Source organism: Micropterus dolomieu, linkage group LG03 (genome assembly GCF_021292245.1).
Source record: "Micropterus dolomieu isolate WLL.071019.BEF.003 ecotype Adirondacks linkage group LG03, ASM2129224v1, whole genome shotgun sequence".
In the NCBI taxonomy this organism is placed as follows: Eukaryota; Metazoa; Chordata; class Actinopteri; order Centrarchiformes; family Centrarchidae; genus Micropterus; species Micropterus dolomieu.
In genome coordinates, this window is record NC_060152.1 from 2,102,704 (window position 1) to 2,115,615 (window position 12,912).

The following is a 12,912-nucleotide window of genomic DNA, read 5'->3' on the forward strand; positions in this document are numbered from 1 at the left end:
CAAAATGCAGTGCACTGTGAGTACCCGGATGGTGCACTCTTAACAGCCAAAAAGTTGAGTGTGTGAATAGCCGCCATTTTAGCTACACAGCGGAAGGAGGCGGGACGAACAACACAGGAGAAGCCGAAAGCAGCAGAGAGACAGGACAATAAAAGAACAACTTTTACAAGTTTGGTACACCATTTCATCACTAAATACACTTCTGAGAAGTCTTGACGCGAGGAATCAAATGTGTAGATGTTGAATGTTGGCAGTTTTACAAGAATTTATGGCGAATCAAAAATGTGCTCAAACATTTGCAGAGTTGAGAAGCTCCGCACGTGCTGCCGAGGGAAGCTAATGAGCCGACCGGCCGGGTTGGCTGACAGAGCCCTCTGGTGCTGCAGTCACACAGCTCAGCTGCAGCCAACGCAGCAGCTGACTCCAGCAACAACAGCAGAGTAAACCACAGCTGGAAGATAGTTTTGCTAATGTTTGCAGCATATATTAGAGCAGACAAATCAATTGGGATACTTTTATTAGTACACAAACATGCAGTTCACTGTGTACACTTATTTGCATAGTGCGTAACTATTGACAGGGCAGTGTTGCCTCACATCATCAGTTGATGTGCAGTTCGGAAACGATGATCGCAACCTTTGACCGTCACCCGACTTCCTGTTTTGCTAATGTTTGGCCACTAGAGGTCACTGCCACTATAAACGTAAATATAGGTCGCGATAACCCCCAAACCGGACAGATCATTATCACCATAATCTGACTGCAATTGTCACCTGCTAAAGATTCTGATGCCTTGTTTGCTCACAGGACTTCAATTCAATTTTATTAAAAATTAATTTACTTCTTCAATCACATCCACAGCTTCCTTGGCCTCCTTTGTTGACTTACGCTATGTAGCCGAGATTGCGACAACTGATGGTGAGAAATGTCCAGCGTTCCACACTCAACTTTCTGACCGTTATACACCATCATCTGGGTAATCATAGTGCACTGCTTTTAGCCATACGTCAGTGTGAACACACTTATGCACTCAAAGACAACAAGTGTGGAAGTATGGAAAGGCGTTTACTTAGACACAGCAAGTGTTTTATCCAGTCCTTATGCTTTAACTCATGTTAGTTGCCTTTGGAAAGGCTAAAAAAAAAAAACACTGGAGGGGTTTTAGCGGTCAATTGGATGTCAAAATGAGTTGGGAAAACCTTTATTTATGCTGCTCAGAACTCACATTCACGATGTTGCTGCAACTTTTGAACATGTCTCAGGCTAAAGCACAACTTGCCAGATACCGTCACTGAGCGCAGGTTTGCTGTGTGGTTTCAGACTAAAGTTACCCTGTATAAGCACCTAAGCGACTATGCTTTAGACTTGACTGATGGGGTGTTATGGGTTCGGTGTGCGTTTCAAAAGGTAGCTAACACGAAGGTTTACCTGTTTTGGGTGGCTCCTAAAATACCCTTTTAATATACACAGAACTTGTCAAACTTAACATTTGAGTCTCTCTACATAATACATTTGAAATAAATGACCCAACAATTCTCTTTATTGAAAAGAATAATATTTTATTGGCTGCTTTCCTTTTTAAATGTAATACAAAAAGTATCCACCGGATTCTTCAGATAATGCAGCAACACAAAACAATACAAAATCACAAGATATACCTCTAGTTTTAGAAAGAATATTAAACTCAAATACCTTCGCCAAAAGTTAGCAAATAATTAAACATAAAACATTTATTCCTTTAGCTGACACTTTTATCCAAAGCGACTTACAATTGCTGTATATGTCAGAGGTCGCACGCCTCTGGAGCAACGAGGGGTTAAGTGTCTTGCTCAGGGACATATAGGTGTCTCACAGTGGATTCGAACCTGGGTCACTCACACCAAAGGCAATTGTCTTAGCCACTGTGCCACCACCACCCCATATTTGCATTATTTTGCAAATATTTACATTTTCATCTCATTTATAAATTATCTTAATATCTGAGCTAAGCATTACTCTTTCCTTATTAAACTAAACTTAATTAACTTAATTTCTATGCTGAATTATTTTATTCTGCTTTTACTAGGAACTAATTTATTTTAATCCCTATATTTTACACCAGGGCTACACTTAAATTTATGTGATTTGTGCTGGCGAGATAATAAAACTGACCAGTAAGAGCCTTGAGACAGAAACAAGCAGGAACTCTTTCAGATGAACTCACGTCAGAAAAATCTCTCCACAAATAGACAGCGCAGAACGAAATGATTGACGGTTTGGATGCAGCTGCTGCTAGTTCAAAACCCTCTGGTCAACAGCTGGGGATTCTCTTCCTTTATTCCTCTCTTCCATTCTTCTCTCATCCATCCATCCATTATCCTTCCCCAACTCCTTTTTTGTTCCCGTTGCACACCAGATGTGAACCAAAACTCCCACTGCCAACTACCAACTTTACTCTATCATATTATTGTTCTCTTCGTTTCTGTGCATCTGGTCAGCAAAATTCAGAGCTCTGGCTGACACGACCTCATTCCCAACTCATTACATATAGACGCTTTGTTAAGACCCCTTAGCATTGCTTTTTAACGCTCTGTGTACCCTTTAGCATTACTTTTGCACGTGTAGGGCTTCTTGGTCAAGTGAGCAAAAATAAAAATGCAAGTCCGGTTTGACTTTCAAAATAAAAACGTCACAATTTGGTAAGGGTTAGGCACCAAAACTACTTGGTTAAGTTTAAGAAAAGATCACATTTGGGTTAAAATAATGTTACTTAAGTTAAGTCACGTAACTTAAGTAACATAACTAAAAAGAATCAAGGATGACTTTTTGTTTTACACAGGAAACGAACACTGGTCTCCTGGTTGTCCGGTAATAAAGTTATCGAAGTAATCGACTTTGAATGGAAAACAAATGACACTCAGTAGAGCACATCGTACACTAAGCAGGTTAATTGCATATTAGACACACAGTATTGGAGGCTAGACAATGTCCTACATGCTCCAATGAATTCTATCTCGGGCAAATACCGTCATATACCCCGGTGAAATGTCTGGAAGGTATGAAAAAACAGATACCCTTAGCCTTCACTCTACAACGTCTGTTTTAACCTTCATTCTTCTGTTCTCTGACTCATCCAGGTGGGGAGGAGTGCTTCGAGGTGGATCGTCGCTCTGGTGAGGTCAGGACCACAGGAAGACCTCTGACCCCCAGTAGGGAGTACCTTCTGCGGGTGCAGGCCACGGACAGGCATGGCCGCAAAGGTCCGCTGGCTACAGTGGCCATCTTGGCTGGCTACCGACCGCCGCAGTTTACTAACTCCACCTACATCCTGAACGTGCAGGAGAACACACTTGTCGGCCAACCGTGAGTCACTGCGGCTGTCTGAAAACCAGTTTTGGTGCTTTGAATGATTATGTGCTCCTAAGCCTGGTCTTCTAATGGTTAGTGCCAAAGCAGGAAATGATGTGCAGGTCTCAGGCCAACGCTATTTTTAATATTATTTTTATTTTTTTAAGACTAATATGGCATTTCCAACATTATTTGATTGTTGATAGTAAAGAAAGAAAGAAAGCAAGGGGCTGACTGAAGATGATGATGATGTGTGTCAAAAGGTATGCATCCAGAATCAAACTGAGAACGTTGGATCTAACATAGAAATGCACCTATAACCCTAATTCGTCAACCACCAGAGCAGCCAGATTGTTATTTCAACAACAACATTATGGAATGGATCCCTACAGAGATTCACCTTTTTAAAGAGAAAGATCCTTTTTGTTTAACCAGAAATAGTCGCTCTTGTCAAAGCCACCATACTTCCGTGACAAAAATAGTAATTTTACATTTCTGGTCTACCACTGCCTCGATCGGTTAGTTTGTGTTATTGTGTGACTTTGGTGTTTTTAACCCTTTTAAAACAACAAAGTCACACAGTTACACAAACAAACAAAAGCAGCTAAGTCAAACAAAAATACACAAACTAACTGACAGAGCCGGGTTGTGAGGTAAAATTACTGTTTTTATCAATGGAGATTGGTGACTTTGTTGAGAACACTACAGCGACTGTTTCTGGTTAAACAAAATGGATCTTTCTCTTTCAAAAAGGTCTCTCTCTGTAGGGATCCTTTGCATAATGTTGTCAGACACTTATAATAAAAATTGCCCTGTTTCGCTGCTGCAGACTGCAGCCTCAATACTGGACCAAAGTTTTTACAAATATCAGAGTTACCATATAAGGTATGACTCGTTATAAAACAATAATTGGACAGGGAACAGTCAAATATTTCTTCGTTACGTCCAGGGGTTTTCGTTATTGTCAAGGTTGTGTTCCTTAACATGTATTTTCCGATCGTAATGTTTTGACATTATCAACACCTTTTGGATAATATCAAATATGCACTGTGATTCTTAACTTCTTCTCTTTTGGAGAAACATGATTTTTATCGGAAAACACAAAATATAACTATAATATGATTTCATTTTGTGTTACTCCGCTTTTGGGAGTATTAGCTGTGATGTATTATTGTGTGTAGCATTTATAGTATACAGTAGAACATAATATATGTAGTGTGAGTAAAGCGGTTTTACAGACTATTAGTCATATTGTGGGTTTTCTGCATACTGTTGATGTTTATTTTAATGTGCATATTTTGTGTACAATTACAATAGATAACACTACTTCTACTGTAGTAGTGATATCTATAGATTAATATCGCGGTAATAGTGTTTTTCATTACACTAGGCGTCTGTTTGTGTCTTTGTCCTTCTCCGTATTTACAGAAACATCATTTACATTCCACTGCCTCAGATACTGAGTGTGGAAATGGCATCTGTGTGTGTGTGTTTCCACGGCTAGCTGCTTGGCTTGGCTTTGCATGTCATGTGATGCATGAAAAGATGAGCCCTGTAGAGCAAGACAAAAGAAGAAGAAGATGATGAAGGAGGAGGAGGAAGGAGGGAGAGGTAAAGGGACATGGAGACAGTGGGAGAAGGATAGACGAAGGGGTGGGAGGGAGGAGGGAGGAGAGGAAAAAGGGATGGAGGGATGAGTGGATGTGAAGAAGGACAGGGGGATGAAGAGGACCCAGATGTATGAGTGTGGCCTGAGGCAGAGAATTTGAAAGTGTGGCAAATTCAAATATTTATTAAAAGCGAGGTCTGGATAAACATGAAGGAGAGTGTGTGTGTGTGTGTGTGTGTGTGTGTGTGTGTGTGTGTGTGTGTGTGTGTGTGTGAGTGTGTGCGCGCGTGTGTGTGTGTGTGTGTGTGTGTGTGCGTATGTGAATCCTTCAGGGCTCCTGGCGCAAAGCACATTGTATTAATAACCAAGTATCCATGCCACCCTGTGAGCGTGTGTGTGTGGGTGTTTGTGTGTCTCTGCTTCCATTATGTCCCCCTTAATGTGTGTTTATGTCCTGAAGTGTGTCTCCCTGTGTGTGTGTTTGTGTGTTTTTAGTTTAAATTGATTAACCAGGTTGTGTTGGTCTCTGAGTGCAGAATAATCCATGAAGGCTGCAGACTTTAGACGCAGCGTTGGAGCTCGACCAGCACGTCACAGCTCCTCTTCGCTCTATAAGTCTGTTTGGAAACAGATGTGGAGCAGCTTTCTGCCGACCTGCGGTCATGTTTACAATCATAGGCCTTTCTCGGTTCTTGTCTGTACTCGTCCTCTCGTGGACTCCGGTCACGGCTCAAGCATCGTTCAAATTCAAATAGGGCTGCAACTAACGATTATTGTCATTGTCGATTAATTGATTAGCTGTTTGGTCCATAAAATGTCAGAAAACGTTTAGAAGCCCAAGATGAATAAAATATATTCACATTTAAGAAGCTGGAATCAGAGAATTTTGCATTTTCTCCTTAAAAAATAACTCAAAACGATGAATCGAATATCAAAATAGTTGCCGATTAATTAATTTTGACTAATCGTTGCAGCTCTAAATTCAAAGTTGACATTTATCCAAGACTGGACCAAATGACTAGAAGCCCCATTTATTGAAGATGCTTTTTCACAACTCATTTGTGTGTTTGAACTTCAGGGTAAACAAGTATCCCAGTACGCATTTCACATCAACCAGCAGCGATGTTGTAGGAAAGCCATCGCCCAAATGTCAGCATTTCTATCGTCTCACCAAATTAAGTGTAGAGATTGTTTCAAGGCACAGCAATAACATGTGGTTGATTTTATGATTATATGTACTTGAAAATGAGCTGTGAAGATTTTGGGAGGATGTGAAAGCTCATACGACGAGACCAGTCAATGCCTGTTGTCGGTCCTTTATCTCCACCTGGTCTTTGATAATTTACTGATCGTAGTTACAAGTGGGTGCATATAGACGCGTTTCTGTGCAACGTCTTTATAGAGATACGCTTGCAGCTAGGGGGCAGAAAGCAGCATTCTGTCTTTGCGGCATATCAGTGTCTCATAGCAGTGTTGGGCAAGTTACTTATTACTCCTTTAAAAAGTAATAATATTACTATGTATTGGTTCAATCCCCGCCTCCTCCAGGCTGCATGTTGAAGTGTCCTTGGGCAAGATACTGAACCCCGAATTGCCCCTGGTGGCTGTGAATGTTAGTTTCTGTTAAAGCACTTAGGCTCAGTGTATGAATGTGTGTGAATGTTAGTTTCTGTTAAAGCACTTAGGCTCAGTGTATGAATGTGTGTGAATGTTAGTTTCTGTTTGAGCACTTAGGCTCAGTGTATGAATGTGTGTAAATGTTAGTTTCTGTTAAAGCACTTAGGCTCAGTGTATGAATGTGTGTGAATGTTAGTTTCTGTTTGAGCACTTAGGCTCAGCATATGAATGTGTGTGAATGTTAGTTTCTGTTTGAGCACTTCAGCTTAGCGTATGAATGTGTGTGAATGTTAGTTTCTGTTTGAGCACTTAGGCTCAGTGTATGAATGTGTGTGAATGTTAGTTTCTGTTTGAGCACTTAGGCTCAGTGTATGAATGTGTGTGAATGTTAGTTTCTGTTAAAGCACTTAGGCTCAGTGTATGAATGTGTGTGAATGTTAGTTTCTGTTTGAGCACTTAGGCTCAGCGTATGAATGTGTGTGAATGTTAGTTTCAGATTGAGCACTTAGGCTCAGTGTATGAATGTGTGTGAATGTTAGTTTCAGATTGAGCACTTTGGCTCAGTGTATGAATGTGTGTGAATGTTAGTTTCAGATTGAGCACTTAGGCTCAGCGTATGAATGTGTGTGAATGGTGAATGCAGATGTAGTGTAAAAGCGCTTTGAGTGGTCGAAAAGACTAGAAAGGCGCTATACAAATATGGAGCATTTACTTTATGTTATTGTATTTTCGCGATCGCGATGCTAATGTCCATTAGCACGTTAATGGAGATTCCCAATTTACGTTTTCTATTTATTAATATTATGTATCGATATGATGGGCTGGAATATCGACACAGTATCATGGAAAAATGTACATCATATATTGCCGTATTGATTTATTGTCACACCCCTACTTTCAACTCCCTACACCACCCGCAACCCATCCTTAAAAGTGACGAAAAACCTGTTCAGCAGCTCATTTTAGAAATGAATCCACTTTCCTGGAACAATAATTAACCTGAGGAGTCAACAACCAGCCGAACTGAAAACACTGCAGCCTCTCAGACCAGAGGATACTGTGTGCGGTTTGAATATTATTAAAAATAATAAAAGATAAATTAAGTCTCTCCTGACTTTTTAACTCTTCATAACAGCATCAAGGAGAATGTTTTTTACAGTACATAATATTTATTAACACCACTGGCTGAAATAAAACAAATAAAGCAACTAAAGTGACTTCTTTGCATCTCTGAGTGTGACACAGCCCGGCCTAATGGCTGTAGGTTACTTACAGCTGTGGAAAGCACGCCCCTCTCCCACGTTCTCCTTTCTTCCTTTAGCTTTTTGACTAGCAGCTGACTTGAACAACAGGTCCTGCTGACCTGCCACGCAGTCGCACATGTTATGTTAATATGCAAATGAAACACAAACAAAAAGATCCAACTCTGAAACGGCAGTTTATTATTGAGTCAACAAGAGTGTACAAACAAAGCGAAATCTAAATCGATTGCAATAGTTGACTACAGTCATCTGACTGGCTACCAAAGTGGTTTTGCCCACTGAATGCACGCGTATCCAGTAGTGTTTGGATACAAGAAACCTGTCTGTAGTATTTATGCTAAGCTAGGCTGTCCTAGACCTGTGTGTATTGGACGCAGAGGGATGAAACTGAATTTTCATTTGACTAATATGACTAGTAGCATCATTTTTGAGGATTCAAAATTCAGTGTTGCTAGTGTTGCTGCTGTCCCTCTTCACTCCGGCCTCTCTCTTCATGTCTCTGCAGCGTCGCAGTGGTTCAGGCCGTCTCCTTCCAGAAGAAGAGTCTGTCCTACATGCTCCTGGTGAATCCTGGGAATCTGTTCAGCATCAACCAGGAGAGTGGAGGGCTCAGCCTCACCAGGACTGTGGACTATGAGAGTGGACATAACCTCCACAGCCTGCAGGTCCGTGCCTCCGAACCCGACACAGGCCTCAGCGGCGTGGCAGAGGTACGTTCACACAAACTAATACTTGCTGGCAAATAAACGTAACCAGGTTTAGCTGTGTGTATTAAATTCAAATTGGTCTGCTTTCTATACACGCTGCTTCAGCCGTTGGTATGTTTTCATTTACAAATCCATTTTTGGGACTATTCCTCCTTATTTATCTTCTCTTCTAAACTTTAGATATGGAAAATATAATCTCTGTTCTCAGAGCATTTTGGAATGTATTATTTCTAAAGCTTTTTGGTTTTCTGTACCTGCTGCTCTGAACAATCTACAAACTGATCTTAAACTTCAAAACATAGGGACCCTGAACAGTTTAAAAACTATGGTGAAATCTGTGCAGGTTTTCTGTGTGCAAATGTTTTATCTGATCACATGTTACCCAATTCTACATGTATGTGATTTTATTAGGGCCCGTGCACGAGAAACATTGTTTTTTCTGCAAAAGAATCGCATTTTTGATGTCTTAAACATGCTGAAAACCTCATGAAACTTTGCACACACGTCATACGGTGTGAAAAATTTTGTATTTTATGGGTATTGCACATGGTCGTGGCAAAATGGCTTTATAGCGCCCCCTAAAGAGCTGCTTCCAAGCCACCATCCATCCATCCATCGTCAACCGCTTATCCTGCGTACAGGGTCGCGGGGGGCTGGAGCCAATCCCAGCTGACATCGGGCGAAAGGCGGGGTACACCCTGGACAGGTCACCAGTCCATCGCAGGGCCACACATAGACAAACAACCACTCACGCTCACACACACACACCTAAGAACAATTTAGGGTCACCAATCAACCAAGCCTGCATGTCTTTGGACGGTGGGAGGAAGCCGGAGCACCCGGAGAGAACCCACCCAGATGCAGGGAGAACATGCTAAAGGCCGGGGCAACCGGGTTTGAACCCCTCCCAAGCCACATTTTACCCAAATGTACTAAATTCCTGTGACATGTCCACACCTACTAAAAAGCCTCTTGGAGCCATTCCCTAAACCCAACAGGAATTCGGCCATTCAGCTTGAGTTTTCAGCATGTGCTTGGCTTCGCCATGAAACAGGATGTTGTTGTAACTTCACTCTACATGCTCAAATCTGTACCAGACTTTACACGTTTGATAAGGCTTTAATGGTACTTTATTGTTGAAACTTTGTGTTGCTGCTATTGGCTCGGTCCCTGGCCAATAATAATAAAAGAGGCGGCTGTGGCTCAGGAGATAGAGCGGGTTGCCCGCTAATTGGAATCTTGGCGGTTCAATCCCAGGCTCCGTGCCCTTGGGCAAAACACTGAACCCTGAATTGTCATCCATTGGTGTATGAATATTAGTTCTGCACTCAGTGTATAAATGTGTGTGAATAGGTGAATGCAATATAGTGTAACCGCCCTTTGAGTGGTCGGAGAATAGCAAGGCGCTATACAAATACAGAGCATTTACATAATCTCAATGGAACAAACCTGGTCATAAAAGGTTAAATAAAATATTTATCACACCACAGCAGGGAATATAAATATAATATTACTGTCACTGTTTGGGATGAATGAATCACTTCAGTTCAATGGTGGGAAGCCGCTGGCATTTAAAGCGTCACATTGGTGCCACACTTGAGGCGTTAAGGTTGTATGACATGACATGGCATCAGAGGTTTCAAACCACCTGGGACAGGAAGGTCCTAGGTGGCATCAAAGCCCCTCTTCCCCTGATAAACAGAATAAATCCACATTAACAGAAGTACGACTTATCACACACTCAAACGACCCCCCCTCCCTCAACTGCCAGGCTCTGATGAAAACTCATTAATTTCAGATGAGAGAAAGTGCTGCTGCCGAATCAGACGCTGTGATGCAACTGTTTCATTTACTGTTTCATTTACTGTTTATTCTGCGTATGTGTTCATTATGCATGCGTAGAACTAAACACGCAGCGCTGTTTGCCTCATTTCAGCCAGCGTCCTGTGAAGTTCTCATGATGAAAACTCTGTGAAAACTCAGCAGATCAAAGCTGCGTTCGAAAAAAAACCCTAAATGATCAGTTTGTGATCAGCAGTTTGAGCTCGGTTAAGTTTGTTACAGAGTTTGCCGTGTTATGGATTAACACACACACACACACACACACACACACACACACACACACATTAAACATATTGCTAATTGCAGAAACCTGGCAGCTCTCAAGTCCTGACTCCTGCTCTCACAGCGAGCTCGTAAGACTTTACAAAGCGGATAGCTACATCTGTTCACATTAACACACACTCACACGTGCGTATACACTTAAGAGATTTCCATTATTACCTGCTCTCGGTGTCCAGATGGTTGGGACAGACAGAAAATAGCTGCTATACTACCAGCGTCCCCTAAAGTCCTCTGCTGCTCTGTAAGCTTGGCTGGCTAATTCCATCTAAAGGCCCTCCGTGTACGTGCACGTTTACATGTGTGTGTTAGCCAGCTGTGTAGAAAGCAGCCTCCTGAGCAGCGCTAACATTACATCTCACTGTAGCATCTGCAGTTTCTGTTGCCTTTGGCTTTTACAGACATTTTAAAACTATCTGCACATATAGAGCTTCTCTCGAAGGGTCTTCTTCTGACACTTCTCAAGCAGCGTATTAGTCACTTTAACGCACAGCATAGAGATTTAAAAATAAAAACTTCTAGTGACAGCCAGGAGTAGCATTTGCACCTTTAAAACTTCAATAAATAACTTGTATAACAATAAGGTCTCTCTTTTGTTTGAATTGTTTCTGTAAAATTAACTGGCCCATCGAGTTGTGGAGAATATAACCGATCTTACCATGTGTAGCATGTCCATATTTATAAAAGTTTTAACATATGTGTTGTGTGTGATCTAAGCAACTCAGGACTACCTGGTGGGCTTTCAGAAGTTTTATACATCCAAAGAACAGACCAGGCGTCTAACTGAGACCTGTCTTTATTTGTCAAAACGTGTAGCCACACCGGGCCAGTAGAAGGGACAGGCGTCTAATTTGGACTAGACTTTTAATTGAAGTTTTACGGTAATTTCAAATTCGTCAGTTTGACAGATTACTAAATGATTGCTTACACTGCAGCACAATTACAAAATCAGACTGGCAGACAGTTGAATACCGGTAAGCGAGCAGACGGCGCAGGTTTGGTGAAAGCAGCAGCAGCTGAACAGTATAAAAATCACCAGGTCTAAAGTAGTGTCCAGCTTTTTTACAAGCAAATATGGAAGGAAGGAGGAGGAGGAAGACTCTGCAATGCCATTTTTCATCATATCATTTACCTCCTAATATTCTAGTATGTCTTCCTTTTCAGGAAAAAAATCAACACACTTTAGTGAGTTTCACACGTAGACTCATCCAGATGTCAGTCACAGCAACAATTTGGCTTCTGAGTTTTTGAGGTCAGCCTGTAATACAACATCCCAGATGAGTTGTAAACTGCTTACAGAGCCCTGCATGTTCAGGCACCTGGGTACATTTCCTGCTCCACTCATACATCATCACTAAGCCACCTAGTTCCAGCTTACCAGCTGTTCCACCTGCTCGACTGAAACCAAAAGGTGATTGGTGGCTCCGACGCTGTTGAACACTCTTCCCTTAGACTTAAATTTTTTTATCCTCTGCCGATGCCTTTAAAAAAAAGACTCTTTTTTTTAAGCTGGCCTTTGTCTCATCCTGTGCTGTCTAAATTACGCAAACGAATGTGTTTTAAGGTCCGTTACTGCTGTTGTTTTATTGACTATTTTACGATGTAAAGATGTTGATGCTTAGTTCTTAATATTTTTATTGTTTTATGTCGCTGCTTATATTTTTAGTGATTGATTATTATTTATTACTGTCTTTACATTGTTGTTGCTTTTGTTTTATTGTTGTCTCTTATTACATACCATAAAACTTCAATTAATAGCCGAGTCCCAAATAGACTACGTTTGTATAATGACGTGGCAGATAGTGATTGGCTTTATGTCGTTGTGTTTACGGATAGTTTTTGGTGAATTAATGTTACGATGCTAATGTTAGCTGCCGATCAAGTTAAGCTAATGTCTGTGTATACATTGTTGCCATATTGCCAAAGCAAATGTGAAATAAAAAGCAAATATATTTACAGATAAAGAAAGACCACCCGAGCAAATCTGGTACCAACACCGGCATGGTACAAGAGATGAAAAAAAAAAAGGTGCTAACTGCTGTTGTATTTCAATTTTGTGTGAAAGGAATTAATGGCCTGTCCCAAATATAGGCAGGGTCTATTCAGTAATTTTAGCAAATAAAAGCCCGGGATATTAATCAAAGTTTTACGGTATATAGCTTATTTAATATTTTACTTACTTACTTACTATAATACTATAATAAATAAACTTTACTTACAGAATACACTTTATTTACACACTATATTTGGGCCACCTCAGACAATGACT

General features: G+C 41.0%; 1 protein-coding gene across 1 annotated transcript in view; it reads left to right on the forward strand.

Moving 5' to 3' along the window:
* Positions 1–12,912, forward strand: part of si:dkey-22o22.2 (neural-cadherin) — a 201,663-nt gene that overhangs the window by 82,670 nt on the left and 106,081 nt on the right. The window contains exons 3-4 of the mRNA XM_046043950.1: positions 3,117–3,342; positions 8,321–8,525. Of these exons, the coding sequence (XP_045899906.1) occupies positions 3,117–3,342; positions 8,321–8,525 (431 nt within the window). The remainder of the gene's footprint in view (positions 1–3,116; positions 3,343–8,320; positions 8,526–12,912) is intronic.